At 44.6% G+C, this 27,634-nt stretch overlaps 1 protein-coding gene across 1 annotated transcript in view; it reads left to right on the top strand.

The window, feature by feature from the left end:
* Positions 1-22,927, top strand: part of ttc5 (tetratricopeptide repeat domain 5) — a 24,118-nt gene extending 1,191 nt beyond the window's left edge. Inside the window, exons 2-10 of the mRNA XM_059012469.1 lie at positions 479-611; positions 4,017-4,228; positions 7,104-7,251; positions 8,734-8,825; positions 9,711-9,767; positions 13,699-13,845; positions 15,610-15,824; positions 16,234-16,378; positions 22,174-22,927. Of these exons, the coding sequence (XP_058868452.1) occupies positions 479-611; positions 4,017-4,228; positions 7,104-7,251; positions 8,734-8,825; positions 9,711-9,767; positions 13,699-13,845; positions 15,610-15,824; positions 16,234-16,378; positions 22,174-22,293 (1,269 nt within the window). The 3' untranslated portion in view covers positions 22,294-22,927. The remainder of the gene's footprint in view (positions 1-478; positions 612-4,016; positions 4,229-7,103; positions 7,252-8,733; positions 8,826-9,710; positions 9,768-13,698; positions 13,846-15,609; positions 15,825-16,233; positions 16,379-22,173) is intronic.
* The last annotated feature ends 4,707 nt before the right edge of the window (positions 22,928-27,634 follow it).

Here is a 27,634-nt window from a genome sequence, read left to right as displayed (position 1 = left end):
TGATCATATCCTGATGTAACTATCACTGACACTGTTATCTGCTGTATTATTGAATTGTATTTTGTCACACTTGTACTTGTTGAACCAAAGTCATTGTATTTATCTTGCTCTTAATTGTATTATTACTTGTACTGTGATACTTGAAATGTATTTGCTTACGATTGTAAGTCACCCTGGATAAGGGTGTCTGCTAAGAAACAAATAATAATAATAATAATAATAATAATAATAATAATAATAATAATAATGATAGTAATAATAATAATATTACAAGTGCTGCAAAGAGGTTTAAGAATGGGTTTTAAAGAATTATTGGGTTGCGCTTTATTTTAAGGTAGTGATAATACTGCTGATGCTAATAAGAGGTAAGAGAATGGGTTTTAAGAAGCCCTGTATAGCTCTCCTTCATAGGGGGCAGTGCTGATATTGCTTGTGACAGTAAGAGGGAATAATTTGGACTGCTTTAACCCTTGGCTAGGAACTGGTGGATGCGTTGTATCATTTCCGGGACCATTATTTTGAGACGCACAGCGTAGAGGAGGCTAACAGGAAGCAGAGCGATGTGGCAGCAGAGATGGGGAAGACCTTGAGCAGCCTGGAGGAGATGGAAGGTGAGGCGATGACCCTCAGGGTGGACATTCAGACTCCTAAATCATAAACTACCTGCAGCAGCAGGGTGAGGCCTCGACAGCACTTCATGGCCTGGCACCTGATTATCTAAGAAAGGTTGTCCCTGTATGTACCGGGACGTGCTGTAAGGTCGGCTGATTCTGGTCTTCTTTCCTCCCAAAGATTAAGACAAAGCTCCCCGATTGTGGAAAAAAGTACAATCTGACATTAGAGATGCAGTCACTTCATATTTTTAAACCTAGATTAAAAACTCCCCTTTTTAGACGAGCATTTTATACAAAATGCTAAGTGTTCTTTCTTCTTCTCTTTTTATTTCTCTACTAATATTGATGTTTTTTTGTTTTTAAATTTTTTATGCTCATGTTTTAAAATTGTTTTAATTTTGTTAATTTGATTTTTTAGTGATAGGCACCAATATCAATATTTTGATATGATATTGATAATAATTTCCATATCGCGATATCATGGGATTAAAAAAAAATGTATGTATGCTCGCAGGGCTAATACTGCTACAATACAAATGCAGTTTAACCAAGTTTATTTTATATTAAGATACAACAAACCCTACACATAACAATCATGGCCATTCCCGTAGGGAAACGCCACACACTAAAGTATTATATAACCATTTCATTCCATTGATTGGCATTTAGATACCAAATGCTATTGCATGCTGCATTAAGTTTGGCACTGTTGGCCATCTGTTTTGCAATATTGTGAGATACATGCATTCATCAGCCGTTCATCCGTGTGATTACCGTATTCCTTCAAATTTAAGGCACACTTTTTTAACCAATTTTTTCTTCTATAAAATGTCTTGCGTCTTAAACTCGAGTACAGTATAGTGATGCAGGTATTAAAATTGCCAACAAGAGACGTGACTGCCCGAGCACCCAAACCGGGTTCTGTAGTAGTTCTCCTGCGGAGCGGGCGCACTGCTCCTTGATGTAAACAAAGCAAGCATTCTGTCAGCGCCCGCCTGTGTATCTATAGCCGTGGTGCAACAGCCTCGAACTGTTTTTATTGATTTGTAAAGCGCTTTGAGATACTGTTGCATGAAAGGCCCTATATATATATATATATATATATATATATATATATATATATATATATATATATATATATATATATATATATATATATATAAATTAACTTACTTACTTTGAATTGGCTATAAAAGTCCAATATTGATTTGATACAAATGTGTTTAAACTTTTCCAGTACTGTGCACTTGTTTTGTGATTGAGGACCCTCTGTATGTACCTACTCAGGTTTTGTGAAACTGATGACTCTGTGTACCCTCATAAGTGTCCTACAGTAAAAGCATAATAAAGCACACTGAAAGCATGGTAAATCATATATAAAAAAGAAAGTATGGGGGCGAGCATGAGGGAAAACCATGGGGGAGACGTGCAAAATCACCATGGTAGACTTTTCTATGGGCCAGTGGAAGAATAGCTGGGCAGTCAAGGCTAGAGACAGGAGACAGCAGTTTAAAAAGCACTTTAGGCACACTTCATTATTTGACAAATTAAACAAAATAAACAGTTCAGCAAATCATAACAGCACCCAAGTACAGCTGTCTCTGTGCAGCATAGACAGGGAGCACAGCCTGCTGCTCAAGTACAGGCTGTCTCTGTGCTACATAGACAGGGAGCACAGCCTGCTGCTCAAGTACAGGCTGTCTCTGTGCAGCATAGACAGGGAGCACAGCCTGCTGCTCAAGTACAGACTGTCTCTGTGCAGCATAGACAGGGAGCACAGCCTGCTGCTCAAGTACAGGCTGTCTCTGTGCAGCATAGACAGGAAGCACAGCCTGCTGCTCAAGTACAGGCTGTCTCTGTGCAGCATAGACAGGGAGCACAGCCTGCTGCTCAAGTACAGACTGTCTCTGTGCAGCAGAGACAGGGAGCACAGCCTGCTGCTCAAGTACAGGCTGTCTCTGTGGAGCACAGACAGGGAGCACAGCCTGCTGCTCAAGTACAGGCTGTCTCTGTGCAGCACAGACAGGAAGCACAGCCTGCTGCTCAAGTACAGACTGTCTCTGTGCAGCACAGACAGGAAGCACAGCCTGCTGCTCAAGTACAGGCTGTCTCTGTGCAGCACAGACAGGGAGCACAGCCTGCTGCTCAAGTACAGGCTGTCTCTGTGCAGCATAGACAGGGAGCACAGCCTGCTGCTCAAGTACAGGCTGTCTCTGTGCAGCATAGACAGGGAGCACAGCCTGCTGCTCAAGTACAGACTGTCTCTGTGCAGCAGAGACAGGGAGCACAGCCTGCTGCTCAAGTACAGACTGTCTCTGTGCAGCACAGACAGGGAGCACAGCCTGCTGCTCAAGTACAGACTGTCTCTGTGCAGCACAGACAGGGAGTGCAGCCTGCTGCTCAAGTACAGACTGTCTCTGTGCAGCACAGACAGGGAGCACAGCCTGCTGCTCAAGTACAGACTGTCTCTGTGCAGCAGAGACAGGGAGCACAGCCTGCTGCTCAAGTACAGACTGTCTCTGTGCAGCACAGACAGGGAGCACAGCCTGCTGCTCAAGTACAGACTGTCTCTGTGCAGCACAGACAGGAAGCACAGCCTGCTGCTCAAGCACAGACTGTCTCTATGCAGCATAGACAGGGAGCACAGCCTGCTGCTCAAGTACAGCTGTCTCTGTGGAGCACAGACAGGAAGCACAGCCTGCTGCTCAAGTACAGACTGTCTCTGTGCAGCACAGACAGGGAGCACAGCCTGCTGCTCAAATACAGACTGTCTCTGTGCAGCACAGACAGGGAGCACAGCCTGCTGCTCAAGTACAGGCTGTCTCAGTGCAGCACAGAGACAGGGAGTGCAGCCTGCTGCTCAAGTACAGGCTGTCTCTGTGCAGCAGAGACAGGGAGCACAGCCTGCTGCTCAAGTACAGGCTGTCTCTGTGCAGCAGAGACAGGGAGCACAGCCTGCTGCTCAAGTACAGGCTGTCTCTGTGCAGCATAGACAGGGAGCACAGCCTGCTGGTCAAGTACAGGCTGTCTCTGTGCAGCATAGACAGGGAGCACAGCCTGCTGCTCAAGTACAGGCTGTCTCAGTGCAGCACAGAGACAGGGAGTGCAGCCTGCTGCTCAAGTACAGGCTGTCTAAGTGAAGCACAGATACAGGGAGCACAGCCTGCTGCTCAAGTACAGACTGTCTCTGTGCAGCATAGACAGGGAGCACAGCCTGCTGGTCAAGTACAGGCTGTCTCTGTGCAGCACAGAGACAGGGAGCACAGCCTGCTGCTCAAGTACAGGCTGTCTCATTGAAGCACAGATACCGGGAGCACAGCCTGCTGCTCAAGTACAGGCTGTCTCAGTGCACTATTTACATGTGCAGGCATGACACACTGTTTTTCTTTTATTTGTGGACAGGCAGCTGCACAGACAAAGCAGTGTTCCTGCTCCTGAAGGGAAGGACCCTGAACGTGGGGCCGGAGTTCAGCAGCCAGGCCGAGGATGCTCTCTCCAGGGCCGTCAAACTGGACCCCACTCTGGTGGAGGCCTGGAACCAGCTGGGAGAGGTGTACTGGAAGAAAGGGGACGTGAGCGGGGCACGGACCTGCTTCTCAGGGGCTCAGAACCACGTAAGAACCACCACGTGATCACACCGAGTCCGTTGTAGGGTTCATATCGAAATACAAAAAGAAACTTGAATTCAAGGACAAACATTTTGACAGAAAGTCTTTTACAGTGTCTTCGAAAAGGGTTATAACATACATGGATGGCATCAAGGGACTTGTATAAAAGGAAAAGGTCTTTTGGGGATGTACACAAAACTGTTAAATGATTTTAAAAAATAATTTATTTCAGGACGTTTCAGACAGAAGCCCCTCTTCAGTTTTCTTTCTACGCAGTTGAAGGGTTTTTATCCGAAACATCATGAAATAAGTTATTTACGTTGCACCTATTCCATACACAATGATGTCAGTATTTTTGAATGCGCGATGACGTCGCTCTGAAAAGGAAAGAAAAGCCGCCATATGACATGTTTTGAACTTAAGCCTGTGAAGGACGATAGCAATCTGATCGAATACAAATGCCTGGAAGTCCAGGCAGAGTACTTATTAATAAGTCACACAAATTAATTAATTATCTCTGCTCTTGGCAATTGCTACTTTGATACTAATTCTGAATCTGTATACACATCAAAAGGGTTTGCCCGGTCCCTAAATACTCTCTTCTCATTCCTCTGCCATATCGATGATGAGCTGGTGGTATGAGAGCTGTGATATCTACTAAAGTGATTTGCAATGAAAATTACGACTTGCAGTTGGCCTCTAGCACTCGTAAGATTCAGGGGAAAGCCTGCGACGTCGCAGCCCTGCCAAAGTTTTATGAAACACAAATTGCAACCTGCGAGGGGTCTGATTCCTCGCAAATTGCTTTTATGAAACGGGCCCCTGGACTACAACCGTTGCAGCACCAAAGGTTATTCAGCATTTATGCATTTGTCTTACAAGTCACACAAAAATAATATTTTTCATTTGTACTAGTAACAACACTTCTGTAGAAAAAAATATGTGACATTAACTTTTAGAGCTACTTGCTGTCAAACAGTTTGTATTATAACTTTGACCTATACTTACAGTTGAAAAATGTAGCCTATGCAATGTCAACTACAGCAACGTTCGTGAAATAATATTTTGAGCATACACTGCTTAAAAATGCACCACAGCTTAAGTTGTTCACTTAAATTAAAAACAAAAAGGTGTCCAAGAAATATCTGGTTACAAAATTCAGTCGAACTTGAATTTGTTACTAAACAAAAGATGGCACAGTAATCAATTCCCGTTTCAAAATGCCACCAAATACACCCAGCAGTGTAGCAATGCAGATTAAGATAAACAAAAATTACAAAAGCTAATTCCCACTTAACGTTTAGGGAGCCCGCAACTCCTTGGAAGTTAGGGAGATTGTTGTTGTTGTTGTTGCCGCTGTAGTCGTTCAAGGATTTGATCAAGTGAGCCACCACACAGGGGAGGAGCGGAGGTGATGCTAAGCTGCCAAAGCGAGAGGGAGAAAGAGACGGAGCAGAGACAGATTTGTAACTAACCGCGCATCGATGCTGAATTTGAATGGCCTTTTAATAATACTTTCTTATGAATAGTAAAAACCCAATTCTTTAAAGTTTTGTCAGCCGGAAACCAACTACAAAGCATTACTTAGGGTTAATGTTCGTCTGGTAACTGTATAGGCTACACGTACTCTAAACTACTACTAGTAGTAATAATAATAACTTAAAACATCAATGCTATCTAGGATTTTTTTTAAAGCATCAGAATAATATTCTACTCGTAGTTCATCGTTGGATTTAATGTAGCATCAAGTCTGTTCCGCACACAACTCGCTATCCTATTGTTGTCTTCAGAAATTAAAAAAAAAAAAAAATCAAACACTGCTCTTATTTACTGCAGCACTGGGAAAATGAGTGTCTCCCTGTTCTCGCATCATTAATAAGCAAACATTAAATTCTGTGCTGGAAGAAATTCAGGCATGAATATCAGTGTACATTATCGGCTAAAATAAATAAATAAATAAATGCAGATCACAGCTTATGTTTTTTTTTCCCTTATGTCAGTGTTTTGCCAATAGCCTTACAATTATCAGTGCACCGCTAATATATTTATATAAGTGCTTGCTCCTTTTCACATTTGCTACCCTCTGGTGATGAGCCCCCTGCAGAGGTGATGCAGTGCAGGCAGTGGTGCGTACGCATGTCACACTGCACACATTGCAACCCTCATCTGGAGAACCGCTTATCCCATTGTCATGAAACTTTGTAGTACAAGTATTTTGAGAATATCCGATTCTGGAGATTTATATTCTAGGGAATCACAAAATACTGTAATAAATCCCTCCCTCCTTTCAGAGTGTTTGACTGGAGGTCTTTATTGTTCATTGTGCACCGGTCTGCAGGGGCTTTCTGCTCCATGACATCATTTTCACTTTATTCTTTGCTTCTGACCAGAGATTTCCAAGCTGAGGAAAATCCAATGAAACGGGTGTCAATCATACCTGACGCTTTCCCATTGCTCTTTGGATAGCTCCGCCCCTCTCAATCACAGCTGGTCACAAACGACTCCTAAACCGAAACCTGTTGTGTGATTAACAAGGTGTTCCAATGAGGAACCCCAGGAAATACTCTACAAGGACAGGGACTGACTCGTTTGTGAGCCCCTGAAAAATACAAGCTTTCAAAATACATCTGAGAACATGATACTGTTATATGCATTCTCTTTTTATTAAAAATCAAATTGAATATATTTCTATCAAATACAGAGGGAAGAGCTTCAGGAAGAGCAGGGGATTCTGGGAGCTCTGAGGCTCCAAACAGGGAGCCTTTAATCCAATTCATCGAGGCTCGCAAAATAAAAGCCAGGGCATCAATATTCCATTAATTACTGCATCTCTTTAACTGTAAACTACAAACTGTGTTCTTGTGTTTTCTTCCCTTGGCAGTGTAAGAACAAGGTGTCCCTGAGAAATCTCTCCATGGTTTTGAGACAGATCCAGACTCCCAACGAGGATAACTCCAAAAACGTGTTTGAGAGCGTCAGCAAGGCCAAGCAGGCAGTGCAGCTGGACATTGCGGACGGGACGTCCTGGTGTGAGTACCGCTGAACTGGGAGCAGGGGCTTCATTTACAAAGGGGTCCTGTACCGTGCTGCGTTCCAACCAGAAACAGGCTTTGACTCCGAAGATACTGCTAGGGAGAAATGGCCCAGGAAATGAAACATTAACAGGCTTGACAACTGAGAACTGTCTTTAATTTAGAAGCAGGTATTAGTTTTAAAAATGAAAATGCATGTTTGCTGGCCAAACAATTGGAGGAGAGGAGACCAGCTTGTGCACCATCTTTTTTGTTCGTTCTTTCTTTTTTCTCTTTTCCTATTTCTTATTTTTCTCCTTTTTGTTCTTTCTTTCCAGTAGTTTTCTGCAAACGCTGCTATTCTGAAGTCACTGGGATCCTTCAGCTCTCCCGTATCATTTCACACTGCTCTCACACAATCACACAGCTCTCACACAATCACATAGCTCTCACACAATCACACACAGTTCACACACAACTTACACAATCACACCGCTCTCGCACAATCACACAGCTCTGACACAGCTCTCACGCAATCACACAGCTCTCACGCAATCACACAGCTCTCACACAATCACACAGCTCTCACACAATCACACACAGTTCACACACAACTTACACAATCACACAGCTCTCACGCAATCACACAGCTCTCACACAATCACACAGCTCTCACACAATCACACACAGTTCACACACAACTTACACAATCACACAGCTCTCACACAATCACACAGCTCGCACTCAGTCACACAGCTCTCACATAATCACACAGCTCTCACACAATCATACAGCTCTCACACAGGTCGCACTCAATCACACAGGTCGCACTCAATCACACAGCTCGCACTCAATCACACAGCTCTCACACAGCTCGCACTCAATCACACCATTCTCACACAGCTCTTGCACAATCACACGGCTCTCGTACAGCTCTCACACAATCACACATCTCTCACACAATCATACAGCTCTCACACAATCATACAGCTCTCACACAGCTCGCACACAATCACACAGCTCTCGCGCAATCACACAGCTCTCGCGCAATCACACAGCTCTCACACAATCACACAGCTCGCACTCAATCACACAGCTGTCACACACAGCTCTCACACAATCACACAGCTCTCACACAATCACACAGCTGTCACACACAGCTCTCACACAATCACACAGCTGTCACACACAGCTCTCACACAATCACACAATCACACAGCTCTCACACAATCACACAATCACCCAGCTCTCACACAGCTCTCTCACAATCACACAGCTCTCTCACAATCACACAGCTCTCTCACAATCACACAGCTCTCACACAATCACACAGCTCGCACACAACTCGCACACAATGCACACACAGCTTCGAATGCCTAGTGGATCACATGACCACATCAATTCACATGAATCCTCCTAAGTCAGTGTATACAGTGAATTTGCTTGACGTGTGATGGAAAGAATCCCCATGATTTATATTCTTGTTGATTTGCTTTTCAGATATCCTCGGCAATGCTTACCTCTCTCTGTTTTTCTCGACTGGGCAGGATCCTAAAATATCACAACTAGCTATAAGTGCGTATGCTCAAGCGGTGAGTGAACTTCTACAAATAAAGGGGTTTTCTTTAACATTTTGGGAATTTGTAACAGTAGGGCTTCTGATTTTCGGTGTTTTGCCCCGACTTTTCTACTCTCCTTTAAGAATTCAATTGATACCTGTTAAGCCTTTCGTGTATCCCAATCACACACTGAGGAACGTGTTACTAGCAAAATTGATTTAATTTTTTTTTTTCTGTGAAACAACTAAATGGGCTTTTAAAATCAGCCAAGCAGAGCATACAAATGAGATCGCAACATGTTAATAAGCGACAAATCTTTATTAAAGCTAAAATGAAAAATAATGTTTTATGCTGGACACACTTTATTACAATAATTGTGCGTGACTGTATTTACATAATTACAGATCAGTGGCTTCTGCTTTTAAACGAAAAAGTAAGACTTAAGATTTAAAAGCCAATGTAGTTGTTTCACAGAAAATAACCTGTAAATTAAATCAATTTTGCTATTAACACGTTTCTCAGTGTGTGATTGGGATACATGAAAGGCTTAACAGGTATCAATTGATTTCTTAAAGGAGAGTAGAAAAGTCGGGGTAAAACATCAGAAGCTCTGTTTGTGATGGAGGAGGCTGCATGTGCACAACACCGCAGTATGGAAAAGACTTGAATACATATTCAATCAATAACCTGACACTGCACACCTGTATAAACCTCATGCGTGTCTTTGACAATGGTTAAACGCTTCAGAACAATTCAACACTTGGACAGCATTTAAATGTTTAAACTAAAGCAAGCGCTAGCCAAAACATTTGCCTGCTTGACTTGAAGTTTGACGCCGCATTTTGAAGTTCTGGAGATAAAGGATGTGTTTGAACTCAATGTGGAGTGTCAGGATGTGTTGTCTTCACATTCCCACAGGAGAAGATGGACAGCACAGCCAGTTCGAACCCTGATCTTCATCTCAACAGGGCTACGGTAAAATCGATTTGTTTGTTTATTTTTGCTGGAGAATTCGAGAATTTCCTAAAAGCTTTAGGTTGTTTTTGTTTGTGTTCTGCTGTGCTCTCCTCTCTCTCTCAGCTGACTCCGCTGTGCTCTCCTCTCACTCTGTCAGCTGACTCCGCTGTGCTCTCTCCTCTCTGTCAGCTGACCCCACTGTGCTCTCTCCTCTCACTCTCTCTCAGCTGACTCCGCTGTGCTCTCTCCTCTCTCAGCTGACTCCACTGTGCTCTCCTCTCACTCTCTCTCAGCTGACTCTGCTGTGCTCTCTCCTCTCACTCTCTCTCAGCTGACTCCACTGTGCTCTCTCCTCTCACTCTCTCTCAGCTGACTCTGCTGTGCTCTCTCCTCTCACTCTCTCTCAGCTGACTCCACTGTGCTCTCTCCTCTCACTCTCTCTCAGCTGACTCCGCTGTGCTCTCTCCTCTCACTCTCTCTCAGCTGACTCCGCTGTGCGCTCTCCTCTCTGTCAGCTGACCCCGCTGTGCTCTCTCCTCTCACTCTCTCTCAGCTGACTCCGCTGTGCTCTCTCCTCTCTGTCAGCTGACCCCGCTGTGCTCTCTCCTTTCACTCTCTCTCAGCTGACTCCACTGTGCTCTCTCCTCTCACTCTCTCTCAGCTGACTCTGCTGTGCTCTCTCCTCTCACTCTCTCTCAGCTGACTCTGCTGTGCTCTCTCCTCTCACTCTCTCTCAGCTGACTCCGCTGTGCTCTCTCCTCTCACTCTCTCTCAGCTGACTCTGCTGTGCTCTCTCCTCTCTCTCAGCTGACTCTGCTGTGCTCTCTCCTCTCTCTCAGCTGACTCTGCTGTGCTCTCTCCTCTCTCTCAGCTGACTCTGCTGTGCTCTCTCCTCTCACTCTCTCTCAGCTGACTCCACTGTGCTCTCTCCTCTCACTCTCTCTCAGCTGACTCTGCTGTGCTCTCTCCTCTCACTCTCTCTCAGCTGACTCCACTGTGCTCTCTCCTCTCACTCTCTCTCAGCTGACTCCGCTGTGCTCTCTCCTCTCACTCTCTCTCAGCTGACTCCGCTGTGCGCTCTCCTCTCTGTCAGCTGACCCCGCTGTGCTCTCTCCTCTCACTCTCTCTCAGCTGACTCCGCTGTGCTCTCTCCTCTCTCAGCTGACTCCACTGTGCTCTCCTCTCACTCTCTCTCAGCTGACTCTGCTGTGCTCTCTCCTCTCACTCTCTCTCAGCTGACTCCACTGTGCTCTCTCCTCTCACTCTCTCTCAGCTGACTCTGCTGTGCTCTCTCCTCTCACTCTCTCTCAGCTGACTCCACTGTGCTCTCTCCTCTCACTCTCTCTCAGCTGACTCCGCTGTGCTCTCTCCTCTCACTCTCTCTCAGCTGACTCCGCTGTGCGCTCTCCTCTCTGTCAGCTGACCCCGCTGTGCTCTCTCCTCTCACTCTCTCTCAGCTGACTCCGCTGTGCTCTCTCCTCTCTGTCAGCTGACCCCGCTGTGCTCTCTCCTTTCACTCTCTCTCAGCTGACTCCACTGTGCTCTCTCCTCTCACTCTCTCTCAGCTGACTCTGCTGTGCTCTCTCCTCTCACTCTCTCTCAGCTGACTCTGCTGTGCTCTCTCCTCTCACTCTCTCTCAGCTGACTCCGCTGTGCTCTCTCCTCTCACTCTCTCTCAGCTGACTCTGCTGTGCTCTCTCCTCTCTCTCAGCTGACTCTGCTGTGCTCTCTCCTCTCTCTCAGCTGACTCTGCTGTGCTCTCTCCTCTCTCTCAGCTGACTCTGTTGTGCTCTCTCCTCTCACTCTCTCTCAGCTGACTCCACTGTGCTCTCTCCTCTCACTCTCTCTCAGCTGACTCTGCTGTGCTCTCTCCTCTCACTCTCTCTCAGCTGACTCCACTGTGCTCTCTCCTCTCACTCTCTCTCAGCTGACTCCGCTGTGCTCTCTCCTCTCTCTCAGCTGACTCTGCTGTGCTCTCTCCTCTCTCAGCTGACTGCTGTGCTCTCTCCTCTCTCTCAGCTGACTCCGCTCTGCTCTCTCCTCTCTCTCAGCTGACTGCTGTGCTCTCTCCTCTCTCTCAGCTGACTCCGCTGTGCTCTCTCCTTTCACTCTCTCTCAGCTGACTCTGCTGTGCTCTCTCCTCTCTCTCTCAGCTGACTGCTGTGCTCTCTCCTCTCTCTCTCAGCTGACTCTGCTGTGCTCTCTCCTCTCACTCTCTCTCAGCTGACTCTGCTGTGCTCTCTCCTCTCTCTCTCAGCTGACTGCTGTGCTCTCTCCTCTCTCTCTCAGCTGACCCCGCTGTGCTCTCTCCTCTCACTCTCTCTCAGCTGACTCCGCTGTGCTCTCCTCTCACTCTGTCAGCTGACTCCGCTGTGCTCTCTCCTCTCTGTCAGCTGACCCCACTGTGCTCTCTCCTCTCACTCTCTCTCAGCTGACTCTGCTGTGCTCTCTCCTCTCTCTCTCAGCTGACCCCGCTGTGCTCTCTCCTCTCACTCTCTCTCAGCTGACTCCGCTGTGCTCTCTCCTCTCACTCTCTCTCAGCTGACTCTGCTGTGCTCTCTCCTCTCACTCTCAGCTGACCCTGCTGTGCTCTCTCCTCTCTCAGCTGACTCCGCTGTGCTCTCTCCTCTCACTCTCTCTCAGCTGACTCCGCTGTGCTCTCTCCTCTCAGCTGACCCCACTGTGCTCTCTCCTCTCACTCTCTCTCAGCTGACTCTGCTGTGCTCTCTCCTCTCACTCTCTCTCAGCTGACTCTGCTGTGCTCTCTCCTCTCACTCTCTCTCAGCTGACTCCGCTGTGCTCTCTCCTCTCTCAGCTGACTCCGCTGTGCTCTCTCCTCTCACTCTCTCTCAGCTGACTCTGCTGTGCTCTCTCCTCTCTCTCTCAGCTGACTCCACTGTGCTCTCTCCTCTCACTCTCTCTCAGCTGACTCCGCTGTGCTCTCTCCTCTCACTCTCTCTCAGCTGACTCTGCTGTGCTCTCTCCTCTCTGTCAGCTGACCCTGCTGTGCTCTCTCCTCTCACTCTCTCTCAGCTGACTCCGCTGTGCTCTCTCCTCTCACTCTCTCTCAGCTGACTCTGCTGTGCTCTCTCCTCTCACTCTCTCTCAGCTGACTCCGCTGTGCTCTCTCCTCTCTCAGCTGACTCCGCTGTGCTCTCTCCTCTCACTCTCTCTCAGCTGACTCTGCTGTGCTCTCTCCTCTCACTCTCTCTCAGCTGACTCCGCTGTGCTCTCTCCTCTCTGTCAGCTGACCCCGCTGTGCTCTCTCCTCTCTCAGCTGACTCCACTGTGCTCTCCTCTCACTCTCTCTCAGCTGACTCTGCTGTGCTCTCTCCTCTCACTCTCTCTCAGCTGACTCCACTGTGCTCTCTCCTCTCACTCTCTCTCAGCTGACTCCACTATGCTCTCTCCTCTCACTCTCTCTCAGCTGACTCTGCTGTGCTCTCTCCTCTCACTCTCTCTCAGCTGACCCCGCTGTGCTCTCTCCTCTCTCTCTCAGCTGACTCTGCTGTGCTCTCTCCTCTCTCAGCTGACTCCGCTGTGCTCTCTCCTCTTTCTCTCAGCTGACTCCGCTGTGCTCTCTCCTCTCTCAGCTGACTCCGCTGTGCTCTCTCCTCTTTCTCTCAGCTGACTCCGCTGTGCTCTCTCCTCTCTCAGCTGACTCCGCTGTGCTCTCTCCTCTTTCTCTCAGCTGACTCCGCTGTGCTCTCTCCTCTCTCAGCTGACTCCGCTGTGCTCTCTCCTCTCTCTCTCAGCTGACTCAGCTGTGCTCTCCTCTCTCTCGTCCTCTCTCAGCTGACTCCGGTGTGCTCTCTCCTCTCTCTTCTCTCAGCTGTGCTCTCTCCTCTCTCTCAGCTGACTCTGCTGTGCTCTCTCCTCTCTCTCAGCTGACTCCGCTGTGCTCTCTCCTCTCTCTCAGCTGACTCTGCTGTGCTCTCTCCTCTCTCAGCTGTATAAGTTCGAGGAGCAGTTTGCAGAGGCTCTACATGGCTTCTCTAGAGCTGCAGCTCTCGACCCAGCCTGGACAGAACCACCAGAGAGGGAGAGACAGCTGCTAGACTACCTGGACAGACTGACTGCACTCATCAGCAACAAGGTGAGGGACCCTGGGATACTGGAGGACTGTCACTTGAACATGCAGATGTGCTTGTGATGAAGCTTGGTAAGGACCTTCCTAGCACAAGTGATCACTGCTTTCAAATGTGCAGTGTGTTTTTTTGTTTGTTTTTTTGTTTTTTTTAAACATGGTATCTGGTACAACACTAGGTTAGACAGTTCTGAGTTTGTTTGACTTACCTTCCAGGAGGTAGTCTGTTACTGCTTCACATCCTTGGTCTCTTCAGCATTGTCTTCAGGGTCACTGGCTGAAAGCATGTCAGTCAATAGGGGAAGCAGCTGATTGGTTACTGATAGGAAAGAAGCCAGTGAAGGGGTGGGGACAGTTTAAAAGATTAATTCTCAAACTGAATGCAGTAGGGATTCAAGGAAATGCATGCACATGGATTAGGGAGTGGTTAACATCTAGAAAACAGAAAGTACTGATTAGAGGAGAAACCTCAGAATGGAGCGAGGTAACCAGTGGTGTACCACAGGGATCAGTATTAGGTCCTCTGCTATTCCTAATCTACATTAATGATTTAGATTCTGGTATAGTAAGCAAACTTGTTAAATTTGCAGATGACACAAAAATAGGAGGAGTGGCAAACACTGTTGCAGCAGCAAAGGTCATTCAAAATGATCTAGACAGCATTCAGAACTGGGCAGACACATTTAAAAAATTTAATAGAGAAAAGTGTAAAGTATTGCATGCAGGCAATAAAAATGTGCATTATAAATATCATATGGGAGATACTGAAATTGAAGAAGGGAACTATGAAAAAGACCTAGGAGTTTATGTTAACTCAGAAATGTCTTCATCTAGACCAGGGGTGGCCAATCCTGGTCCTGGAGGGCCGATGCCCTCTTGGTTTTTGTCACTAAATTGATTAATTGGACCAATTAAGCTTCTAATAAGGGCTTGATTGGTCCAATTAAGTAATTTAGGGCACAGTTGCAACAAAAGCCAGGAGGGACATCGGGCATGACCTCATTGTGTATAGGGGTTCCTTCTACACTATACAATAGGGCGTGACCTCACTGTGTATAGAGGTTCCTTCTACACTATACAATAGGGGGTGACCTCATTGTGTATAGGGGTTCCTTCTACACTATACAATAGGGCGTGACCTCACTGTGTCTAGAGGTTCCTTCTACACTATACAATAGGGGGTGACCTCACTGTGTATAGGGGTTCCTTCTACACTATACAATAGGGCGTGACCTCACTGTGTCTAGAGGTTCCTTCTACACTATACAATAGGGGGTGACCTCACTGTGTATAGGGGTTCCTTCTACACTATACAGGGCGTGACTTCACTGTGTATAGTGGTTCCTGTCCTGTACTGGTAAGGCTAGAGACTGTATACCTTTAAGGTGCATCACTAGTGCTGATGCTGCGTGGTGAGTCACTCCCCAACGCACATCAGCAGTCAGCTAGTGAGCTCGGAGCAACATAGACATTGAGGATAGCCCTGAGTATCATTGGTTTCTTGGTAAAGCACCTGACCTTTTAATATGTGTATTCTAGGAAAGGAGCCATGGGGCCTGGCTATGTATATTCTGAATCTTACAACTACTTAATATAGGTGCTGTTTGTGCTGAATCCTTTGGCTTGGGCTCCCTTTGTTTACACCCTCACTGATACCAGCCTACCCAGTGTTGCGTGTCTCTGTAGAGTTCTGGAATAATGTGCCACTTTAAGGACTTCATTGATTGTGCAGCACTCTGCACAGCAAAAGGTTGAAGTGTGTGTCTCCGGCAGGGCAAGGTGAAGGTGAAGCGGCTGCAAAGCATGCTGGGATCGCTGCGGCCCACAGATCTGAGGGCGTGCTGCGATGGACAGTACCAGAACAGCGCGGGCCAGCGGGTCAAACTGGACCGGCAGCAGCTGGCCTCCCTCAAAGCAGGGGTGAACACGGGCGGCGCAGTGCTGGGCAGAGTGGTGTTCAGCATCACCCCTGAGGAGAAGGTGCCATTGTGAGTGCAGAGACTCCTACAGCAGCATACCTGTTAATAAAACACCACAGCACCCTTGTACAAGACTTTCATAGGAAACGCACAGCAAAGTGTAATGCACATTAGAGGTATGGTAAAGCATATTAAAAAGCAAGGTAAACTATAGGAAAAATGACCAAGTTAAATTTCTGTATGGGCCACACCAGTATACCTGTTTAAAATACATGCTTAATATCTCCCGTTAATGTCAGCTTCCCTCTGCTGCTTATCATTAAGAATATATGGCAGTCAGTAAGTCACGTACTGTGCTGTACATGTACAAGATGTTGTAAGATGTAAACAGACATATTGCAATAATGTTTACAACCAGAATAGTTTAGTTTATTTTATTCCTAATTTACTCTCTCTCTCTCTCTCCTCTTCCTCTCAGCACGTTTGGTCTGGTGGACACTGAAGGCACGTGCTGTGCTGTGATGGTGTACAACATGGCTGAGAGCTGGGGAGTGCTGATAGGAGACTCCGTAGCGATTCCAGAGCCCAACGTCAAATTACACAACCTCACACACAAGGGCAAGGTGCGCAAAATGTGGGGCACACCCCCCTTAGGGGGTGGAAAGTCAGTAAGGGGTACGCGACTATGAAAGGGGCACTTCTGTACAAATCGAAGATTTTTTTTTTTTTAAAGGGGTAGAACATTTTAAATAAATGACAGCTACTTAGTCCAAGTTCTTACCTTTCAAGTGAGCCGTTGTCTATCACTCTAGGACTAGTAGAAATCGGAGAAATGATGTTTGAGGTGGCGAGTGTCGGTGAAACGGCAGTGAACAAAGACAGCTTCCATGTATGGGGTGCCAAGATTTCAGATTTAGCTAAATACATAAATGTTAATTTGCACATTCTTAACACATTGTTTTTTATTTGGTATAGTATGCAGAGGAGGCGGGGAAGTGGAGGGCCTGGCTCTCGGAGTGTAAGGGCAGCTCTGCAGCACACAATGGCAAATCAAACGCTTCAATGGGCGGGGGCTCATTTAGCTTCAGATTTAGCTGGCAAAATAAATATTTTTTTGGTGAAATCCCAGATTTATTTTTTCAGATTTAATTGTTGAACGATAGTGTTTTTCAGATATATCTGTTATGAGAATGTTGAATCAGCAAAAAAAAAAAAAAAAAAAGATTGAAGTTACATGTATTTTTTCATGGATTTACAGTGGCTCTCAAAAGTATTCACCCCCCTTGGACTTTTCCACATTTTATTGTGTTACAACATTGAATCAAAATGGATTTAGTTAGGAGTTTTTGTCACTGATCAACACAAAAAAAGTCAATAATGTCAAAGTGAAAAATAAAATCTACAAATTGTTCTAAATTAATTACAAATACAAAACAGAAAATAATTGATTGCATAAGTATTCACCCCCTTGAGTCAATATTTGGTAGAGGCACCTTTGGCAGCAATTACAGCCATGAGTCTATTTGGATAAGTCTCTACCAGCTTTGCACATCTGGACACTGCAATTTTTGCCCATTCTTCTTTGCAAAATTGCTCAAGCTCCGTCAGGTTGGATGGGGACCTTTGGTGAACAGCAATTTTCAACTCTTTCCCCATATTCTCAATTGGATTGAGGTCCGGACTTCGACTGGGCCACTCCAGGACATTGACCTTTTTGTTTTTAAGCCACTCCAGTGTGGCTTTGGCTGTATGTTTGGGGTCATTGTCCTGCTGGAAGATGAATCTTCTCCCAAGTCCCAGGTCTGAAAGATGGGCTGAATGGCCTCCTCTCGTTTGTAAACTTTCTTATGTCTCTTGCAGACTTCAGCAGGTTTTCCTCCACGATTTCTCTGTACTTTGCTGCATCCATTTTGCCCTCTATCTTCACAAGCTTTCCAGGCCCTGACGCAGAGAAGCATCCCCATAGCATGATGCTGCCACCACCATGCTTCACGGTAGGGATGGTGTTCTCAGGATGATGTGCGGTGTTAGGTCTTCTTCCACTTGGTCTCAGAGTCTCCCACATGCCTTCTGGCAAACTCTAGCCGAGATCTGATGTGAGTTTTTTTCAACAATGGCTTTCTTTTTGCCACTCTCCCATAAAGGCCAGTTTTGTGAAGCACCCGGGCTATTGTTGCTATATGCACAGTGTCTCCCAGCTCAGCTGTGGAAGACTGTAACTCCTTTAGAGTTGCCATAGGCCTCATGGTGGCCTCCCTGACTAGTGCCCTTCTCGCCCGGATACTCCGTTTTTGAGGACGACCTGTTCTAGACAGATTCACAGTTGTGCCATATTCTCTCCATTTCTTAATAATGGACTTTACTGTGCTCTGAGAGATATTCAATGCCTTGGAAATGTTCTTATATCCTACCCCTGATTGGTGCTTTTGAAGAACCTTATTCCGGATTTGCTTTGAATGTTCCTTCGTCTTCATGATGTAGTTTTTGTTAGGAAATGTACTAACCAACTGGGGGACCTCCCAGAGACAGGTGTATTTAACCTGAAATCATGTGAAACACCTTAATTGCACACAGGTGGACTCCATTCAACTAATTATGTGACTTCTAAAGACAATTGGTTGCACCAGAGCTTATTAAGGTGTGTCATAGCAAAGGGGGTGAATACTTATGCAATCAATTATTTTCTGTTTTATATTTGTAATTAATTTAGAACAATTTGTAGATTTTATTTTTCACTTTGACATTATGGACTTTTTTGTGTTGATCAGTGGCAAAAACTCCTAATTAAATCCATTTTGATTCCATGTTGTAACACAATAAAATGTGGAAAAGTCCAAGGGGGGTGAATACTTTTGAAAGCCACTGTATTTGTTAGAAATGTTTGGTAAATGTTGACTCGCCAACTGGTTTTAAATGTTGAATTTGTGATATTTGTTTTCAATATTTATAAACGATATCTGCCCCCGAGGGCATAAATAGAATGCAGCACAGATCTCAATATCGGTATTATTATTATTATTATTATAATTATTATTTGTTTATTTAGCAGACGCCTTTATCCAAGGCGACTTACAGAGACTTGGGTGTTAGTCCCGCAGTGGCCTTGTGCCCCGTGTGAAGCCGGCAGCTCTGTCGCCCCTTCCCCAGGATCAAATAACCTTAAGTCGGCTACTTGTGTTCTTTCAGGCTGCTAGCTTGGTTGAAGTTGAAAATAAAAATGAGGTTTCCTCAGTTTTTGGACTGTTGGATTGACCAAGAAGCGCTGTAGGTGGCCATCCCTATAGATCGCTCCCGTGGTAACTGTGGGTCCAGACCTGCTACCATTCCCACCCGTACACTGTGCATCGAACAAGGTTACCATTCAGATTTATACTAATCCTAATAATAAACACTATTCAAATAATAATCATAATATAAATAATCATTCTCAGATCGTTGCCTCTCCCAAGTCAGCACCAATCTTACTGCTGATACGAACGAGTCCTGTAAAGATTGTGCATGGCATTTGTAACCTGGACACATTGTACCCCAAATCGAAACGTTGGACAATTCGATCCTGTTGTCCAGCTTTCATGCACGTGTCTGGGTATTCATCTGTGCATATTCTTTCCCCTGCAGTCACAGCAGCAGACAAACACCTGCTATCCTGCAAACTATTACTGTGAGACTGGATATGAGGGCAACTAAATGTTGAATTACCAACAAAAAAGCTGCTGTTTTCTCTGCAAGTCTGGGAAACTGACATTTGTTTCACTGTCATCATGAAGCCAGATTAAGTCTTTCTTCCACTCCACTCCATTTTCGTCTTGAATTTTTTTCTCATAATTTCTTTCTTTATCATTCTTGATTTAATCGCTTTACTTTTGGCTTATTGGTGCAGTTGGTTACAAATAATAATTGTAAAACTGCCATGTCGAGGTAAAGAGTATTACCAACTGCACCTCAGTACGTAGTCTCAGATTCTGACTGTACAACAAATACGACGTACGCTGGGAAAGTTCGGACGAGTTCAATTACTCCGTTATGGGTATGTTTTTAAAAATGGCTTTGTAAATTCGATTTTCAGCTTTTTGGCACACTGACCCATTTTCCTGCGTTCATGAAACAGAAGCCATGTGCACTATACTATATACATTATGCAGTTAAAAAATGTTACCGGCCCAGTTGGGCCTGTGGTGCTTCATAACTACCGGCCAAACTGCGATCTCTACCGGCCCCCGGTTAATGTCGAACCCTGTTTGGTTGAAGCGTAAAATAAAATTGTTTTTTTATTATAAAATATAGTAAATGATTGATTACTGTTTTGTGTGAGAAGAATAGTTTTCTCTGTTGTATTTTCTGTTTTTTTTTAAAGAAATACTAATGCGGCTGCTGGGCGTAGCTGTCCTGCGTTGACAGAGAGGTGCGCGCTGGTTCACTCTGCTTGAAGCTTTTCCCACAATGTCTCTGTACCACATTAAGATCTGCTTGCAGATTTAGTGTGAAGAATGTTAGGGCTCTAGCAGTAGGCTTTCCTTGGGTTTCGATCTGTTGGTTAACCAAAAAGCATTCCAGGTGGGCATCCCTATCTCGCTCCTGTGGTACTGTAGGTCCCAGACCTGCTTCCGTTCCCGCCGGTGCTCTGTACATCGAATGAGGTTACCCTTCCGATTCACTAGCAGTTGCTGGGCTCAGCTGTGCTTCGGGTCTGATTGCTCGCAGTCCTTCCCGCAGTGTTTCGTTGCTGCTCTGGTCTCTGCTTGCAGTGCCATTGCAAAGGCTGTCAGGCTGACAGCAGGCTTCCTCCAGTCTTAGGGCTGTGTTGTATTAAGCCAGAAGCTATTCAGGTGGGCAACCCTGCATATTGCTTCTTCGGTAACTGTAGGTTGCTGATCTACCACCATTCCTAGTGAACGAGGTTACTGTACCGTTGCACCGTACCAAGGGTACTGTGCGCTATATACTATCTGTATATACAGTACATTGGGCATTATAATATTATTAGCACTATACTGTACTGTGTATTGCCCACCATATTGTACTGCATTGTACTGTACGTACACTGTCTCTATGCACTGTAAAAAAAACTCTTTTGCACTGTACTGTGTGTACTGAGCTTGTGCACTATAGAAGATAGTGCAGGTGTTAAGCACGATACGTTGATACTAGTAATATAGGCTATACTGATAGCAATTACAGGTCGTTTGCATTGCACACCACTGCAGTTACATTATGTTGGGGTTTAATTTCTGCGACATATGCAAGAAAGGTCTCCCCACGGAGGACAGGCATGGCAAATGGGCTGCTTGTCTGGGTCCGGAGCATGCTAAGGAGGCACTTGCCGACCGTAGCGAGTTTTGTGCGTCCTTTTGTGCGTAACACCAGTAGCGCAGGTGGCTGCACAAAGGGGAGTCACCTGGAGTACTGGTGTCAGTGCACCTCAGACACCTGGGTGCTCAATACTGTAAGACCGGCTGTCCTCCATATCGGGGTGTGACTACAACGTTAGTCACGGATCCAAGAGACGCATTGGTGTTGTCTGAGGAGGTGACAGCCCTGCTGCAGAAGCGGGCTATTTGCACAGTTCATCCTCTTCACTTAGAAGGTTTTTACTCCTGGTGCCCAAACAGGATGGTGGCTTCAGACCAATCCTCGATCTCAGACAGGTCAATCCATATCTGAGTCGACGGAAGTTCAAAATGTTAACCATGCAGCAGCTGTTGCAGTCAATAAGGCCAGGCGATTGGTTCACTACGGTGGATTTAAAAGACGCCTATTTCTACATCCCCATAAGAGCAGGGCACAGGAAGTATCTCAGGTTCACTTTCCAGGGGATAGCGTACGAGTTTCAGGTGTTGCCGTTGCCATGCCTTTTCAAAGTGCATGGAAGCTATTCTGGCCCCAGTGAGACTCAGGAGCATCAGAGTGCTAATTACCTGGACGATTGGCTCATTTGTGCTCAATCTCCAGTGCAGGCAAGGGCTCACCCGAAACTCGTCACAGACCACCTGCTTCGGATAGGTCTGTCAGTGAACTATGCAAAGAGCCAGAATCTCATCAAGCAGCTTCTTGAAGGATCCCAGGGTGTCGGCTTCAACAACATTACTGGGGAGTTGGTTCCAGGCTCGCACAATTCTCTGTGTAAAAAAGTGCCTCCTATTTTCTGTTCTGAATGCCCCTTTATTTAATTTCCAATACTTTTGTCTGCGACTGTATGGTATACCATGATATTGATGTGATATTTGTATCAGGGAAATGATGTCATTAAAATGAACTCTACTATTTAATTATTCTTACATAACATTGTATATTAAAAATGGTACAGGGTGCTGTGTGCTGATTTTCACTGACCTGCTGTCTTGTACTTTGTATCGTGCAGCACACTATAGAATGTCCTGTATATATTATCATATCCTGTCTCTATTTCCATGTCTTCCAGACCTATGCATTCCAGAGTATCCGGGTGTATTCCCCGCTGATGCTGATTGTAAACGGAAAGAAACAAGGACCAAACTGCCTCGCCTCCGCCACGGTGACATACAAGCCTCAGAGCGACTGAGAGGACGAGAAGAAAAACAGGGGGAGAGCAGGGAAAATGAGGAGGGGGAGACAGAGAGACCCAGCCAAACCTTGCACATTGGCACTGAAACAGAATGGAGAACCATATTTTCTTTCTTTATATATATATATATATATATAGCTCATCCCTAGCTTGAAACACAGGTAAGATGCATACAGTGCTATGAAAAGAAGGAACCAGTGAATGTCAAAACCACGCACACACATGCCTGTGCTTCACACTGGCCCTGCTGCACCCACTCCTGGGTTTCAGAACTCCCCATCAAGAGCCAGGAGTTTGAGGTTAAATAAATTGTTCCTCCCTTATAGCTGCATGAACAACTCCTCCTATTAGTAAACCTACAGACTCACAGCTGTGATGAGAATCAGTTTATTCAGAGCAGATTTACCAGGGGTGTGGTTATTCATATTTCTCTCCCACTATCTTTTTGTGTATATTAAATCTTTTTAAAAGTTTTAGTTTTTTCAGTTTAAGATTTTACATGTTGTTATTGTTGTTGCAAATTGTTTTTTCAATGTTGAGTATAAGGATGCTTCTTTTTATACAGTTTAACGTATTGTTACATTTTCCTTGTTCTGTAAAACCAAAAATAAAAAACAATAAGGAAATGAAAGAGGCTCTTGTGCCATTCTATCAACTTTCCTGTAGTCTAACTTTGAGCTGATAATTGAAGATTATCCATGGATAACACTGGGGTTTGTTTGTCGATAAACGTCAAATTCCCAAAAAACTGACTGAAATAAATTTACATAGGATAAACGTTGGTAAAACCACTCACTATTTTTTATTTTCTTACCAAAATTAATAATTTAGAAATAATCTCTAGTTTGTGTAGTTTTTATACTTGCTGTCTGTCTGTCTCTGTTCAGCTCTGAATGGCTAGGGGTCGCTTAGTAGGCTACTGTAGTTTCGCTGTCAATCATTTCATCCTGTTCTGACAGATCTCGTTGACAGAAGCAGCGCTAGAATGCTCTCATTCATTTAAATGACTGTCAATCAAGACCTGCACCGACTGTGCACTTTCATCTGCCAGCTACAGCGCCTGTCATTCTGTGCTCCTACTTTGAAATTAGCGGGTTAAGGTGTAGGTAAGCTTTTGCTATAGGTATTACATGACAGTTACTAGTTTGATTTGAAAATGGGGTGCATGAGGAAAACACTTAAATGAGAATTGTGCACAATACCTTATGCGACGGCTGAAGTCTCCGCAGCAGGACGAAGCTGAAGCAGGAGAGGGGCGGAGCTCAGACTCTGAATAATAAGTGCCAGTTAGTTCTGTTCAACTATCTAATGTTTTGTTCTGTGCATGTTATTTTTACTTGTAAATGTATGTAGTACACTTATCTTACATAGATCACTATAATATTTTATAGATCAATTTAAAAAAATATTCAGCGAAAAAAGGCACTTTACAGAGTGTTTAAAAGGGACCGAATATAAAGTACACAGAAAGAGTACTTGGAACTGCAAACACAAGTCAAGGAAATGCATGCACCTGGATTAGGGAGTGGTTAACATGTAGAAAACAGAAAGTACTGATTAGAGGAGAAACCTCAAAATGGAGTGAGGTAACCAGTGGTGTACCACAGGGATCAGTATTAGGTCCTCTGCTATTCCTGATCTACATTAATGATTTAGATTCTGGTATAGTAAGCAAACTTGTTAAATTTGCAGATGACACAAAAATAGGAGGAGTGGCAAACACTGTTGCAGCAGCAAAGGTCATTCAAAATGATCTAGACAGCATTCAGAACTGGGCAGACACATGGCAAATGAAATTTAATAGAGAAAAGTGTAAAGTATTGCATGCAGGCAATAAAAATGTGGGAAAATATCATGGGAGATACTGAAATTGAAGCAGGGATCTATGAAAAAGACCTAGCAGTTTATGTTGACTCAGAAATGTCTTCATCTAGACAATGTGGGGAAACTAAAAAAGGCCAACAAGATGCTCGGATTTATTGTGAAGTGTTGAATTGAAATCAAGGGAAGTAATGTTAAAACTTTACAATGCATTAGTAAGACCTCACCTAGAATATTGTCTTCAGTTCTGGTCACTTCGTTACAAAAAGGATATTGCTGCTGTAGAAAGAGTGCAAAGAAGAGCAACCAGAATTATCCCGGGTTTTAAAGGCATGTTGTATGCAGTCAGGCTAAAATAATTGAATCTATTCAGTCTTGAACAAAGAAGACTACGCGGTGATTTGATTCAAGCATTCAAAATCCTAAAAGGTATAGACAATGTCGACCCACGGGACTTTTTTGACCTGAAAAAAGAAACAAGGTCACAAATGGAGATTAGATAAAGGGGTATTCAGAACAGAAAACAGGAGGCACTTTTTTACACAGAGAATTGTGAGGGTATGGAACCAACTCTCCAGTAATGTTGTTGAAGCTGACACCCTGGGATCCTTCAAAAAGCTGTTTGATGAGATTCTAGGATCAATAAGCTACTAACAACCAAACGAGCAAGATGGGCTGAATGGCCTCCTCTCGTTTGTAAACTTTCTTGTTCTTATATGCTTCATTTTCTACGGTTTATTTGAGACAATTTCTAAATTTGTGTTGGATCTTTGTCTTTACAAAGTTTAAGTGTCAGGTTATTTCAATTAGAATGTTAGTTTCTACCCCATCTGCCATTCTTCCCCCTAATATATTTTAACGGTACGTGTTTGTTTTGTTTTGCTGAGGTTACTTCTTCAAGGCTGGCTGAAATAGTCACTAAAATGAAGCCTACCACTTGCTCCCTAGATCCAGTCCCTACACCACTCATTGTGTCACATTTTTCACTTCTCAGCCCGGTGGTGACTGATAACATCAACGAGTTCTGGAGTAGTTCCACCAGCATTTAAATATGCCATTGTGACTCCTTTGTTAAAAAAAATATTCTTTGTAATTATAGGCCCATCTCTAATCTGCCCTTTCTTTCTGAAATCCTAGAACGTGTAGTGGCTCAGCAGCTACAGAGTCCTCTATCGGAATGCGATATTTATGAACCTTTGCTGTCAGGTTTTAGATGAAGACACAGCACTGAAACAGCCCTTGTTAAGGTTGTTAATGATCTGTTCATGGCCGCTGACTCGGGTGCACTGACCATTCTGGTCCTATTAGAGCTTAGTGCTGCATTCGATACCGTAAACCACGCCATTCTAATTGACTGCTTGGAATGTTGTGTGGATGTTACTGGCATTGTCTTACAGTGGTTACTTGTCAGATCGTAGGCAGTGTGTTTCTATGGGTGGCTATACATCTGACCCTAGCCCGGTATCTGCAGGTGTGCCACAGGGCTCTATTTTAGGACCCTTACTTTTTAATATCTATATGCTGCCACTTGGACAGCTCATCCGTCGTCATGGTGTGAGTTTTCACTCCTATTCAGATGACATACAATTATATTTTCAGACTACACCTGATACAAATGTGGCCGTTTCTGCTCTTGATAATTGTCTGACTGAGATGCGGCAAAACTTCCTACAATTAAATAGCGATAAAACCGAAGTAATGCTACTTGGCTCTCCTCGACAACTTAGAAATTTAGCATAGTGATCGATGGGCTTGAAGTTAAATCTAGCTCTGTAGTTAGGAATCTTGGTATGGTCTTTGACCCTAGCCTTACTTTCAAGTCACATATCCGCAATGTCACCAAGGTATCCTTTTTTCACCTTTGTAACATTGCTCGTCTGCACCCTATGTCGTCTGTGCCTGATGCAGAAAGGCTAGTTCATGCCTTTGTTTCTTCCCAGTTCGATTATTGCAACGCGTCGTTTGCAGGTGTCTCCAAGGCTGCTATCAGCAGGCTACAATATATTCAGAACTCCGCTGCTCGCATTTTAACTGTGCACTAAACTGGGTGCCCAGATTACACCGGTTCTTGCTTCTCTGCACTGGTTACCAGTTGAGAACAGGATTGATTTTAAAATACTGTTGTTAGCCTATAAGGCTCTGAACGGTTTAGCTCCATGTTACACTGCTGAATTGCTTACATGTTACACACCCGTACGTAATCTACGTTATTCATCCTCAGCTTTATTGGCAATACCCAAAACTAAGCTTCGCTCCATGGGCAATAGGGCTTTTTGCCGCTATGCGCCCAAACTTTGGAACGACCTTCCTCAATCTATCAGGGATGCTAAGACAGTTGATGCTTTTAAAAAACAGTTAAGGACACACTTTTATGATCAGGCATTTTTATCATGATTTGGTTTTTGATTTATGCAATTTCTTTCTATTATGTATACTCTTTTTTTTGTTTGTTTTTTTATAAAGTCGTCACCAATTTATTACCCTGGTTTTCTCCCCAATTTAGTATGCCCAATTATTATCTGTATCCTCGGCTCACCGCTCGCAACCCCTCCGCCGACTCGGGAAACGGAGGCTGGAACACACATCCTCCGAAACGTGCTCCTGCCAAGCCGTCATTTTTCGCACTGCAGATCCACAGCGATGCCACCATACCTATAGTGCCGGAGGACAACACAGATCTGGCGGCTCCACTGCAGAACCACAGGCGACCTATCGGCCACAGGGGTTGCTGATGCGCGGTGAACCGTGGATTCCCCTGCCGACCTAAGCCCTCCCGACCCGGGCAGCGCTTGGCCAATTGTGCGCCGCCCCCTAGGAACTCCCGGTCACGGTCGGCTGTCCTGCACTCAACGTGGAGCGCCTTTACTGGATGCGCCACTCGGGAGCCCCACCTATTACGTATACTCTTAATATGCAGTATGTATATATGGTTCTCTGTGTTTTTGTGTTTGTACAGTGCTTTGAGATGATGATTATTATTATTAGTAGTAGTATTATATATATAACCATGGTTTTGTTGCATGTTGAATAAAGGGGTTTTGCTAAATGAGACATTTCTCAGTGGCATAAATAGTTTTTGTTTTTTAAAAGCATAAAGTCAATTTTAACCCATTCTCTGCTTGAATTGAAAAGATAAAAAAAAAAAACTGGTAAATTCTTTCTAAAATAAATGTTGACATTAATTGTCGATTTCGCAAAATTAAAAATAAATTAGTAGCAAGCCTAGTTATAACAAACCCTTCTACACAGAAAAAAATCATCTTCAAATCTCAGGTAAAAGTTAGGCCATTTCTCCCCAATATTAAAGCCAGGCTGTTTCTCCTCATAGACCCCAATGTTAAAGCCAGGTTGTTTCTCCTCATAGACCCCAATGTTAAAACCAGGCTGTTTCTCATCCCATAGACCCCAATGTTAAAGCCAGGCTGTTTCTCCTCATAGACCCTAATGTTAAAGCCAGGCTGTTTCTCATCCCATAGACCCCAATGTTAAAGCCAGGCTGTTTCTCCTCATAGACCCT

The sequence above is a fragment of the Acipenser ruthenus genome, chromosome 44 (assembly GCF_902713425.1).
Source record: "Acipenser ruthenus chromosome 44, fAciRut3.2 maternal haplotype, whole genome shotgun sequence".
NCBI lineage: Eukaryota > Metazoa > Chordata > Actinopteri > Acipenseriformes > Acipenseridae > Acipenser > Acipenser ruthenus.
Note: the sequence above shows the minus strand (reverse complement) of the source record. Positions and strands in the feature narration are given on the sequence as shown.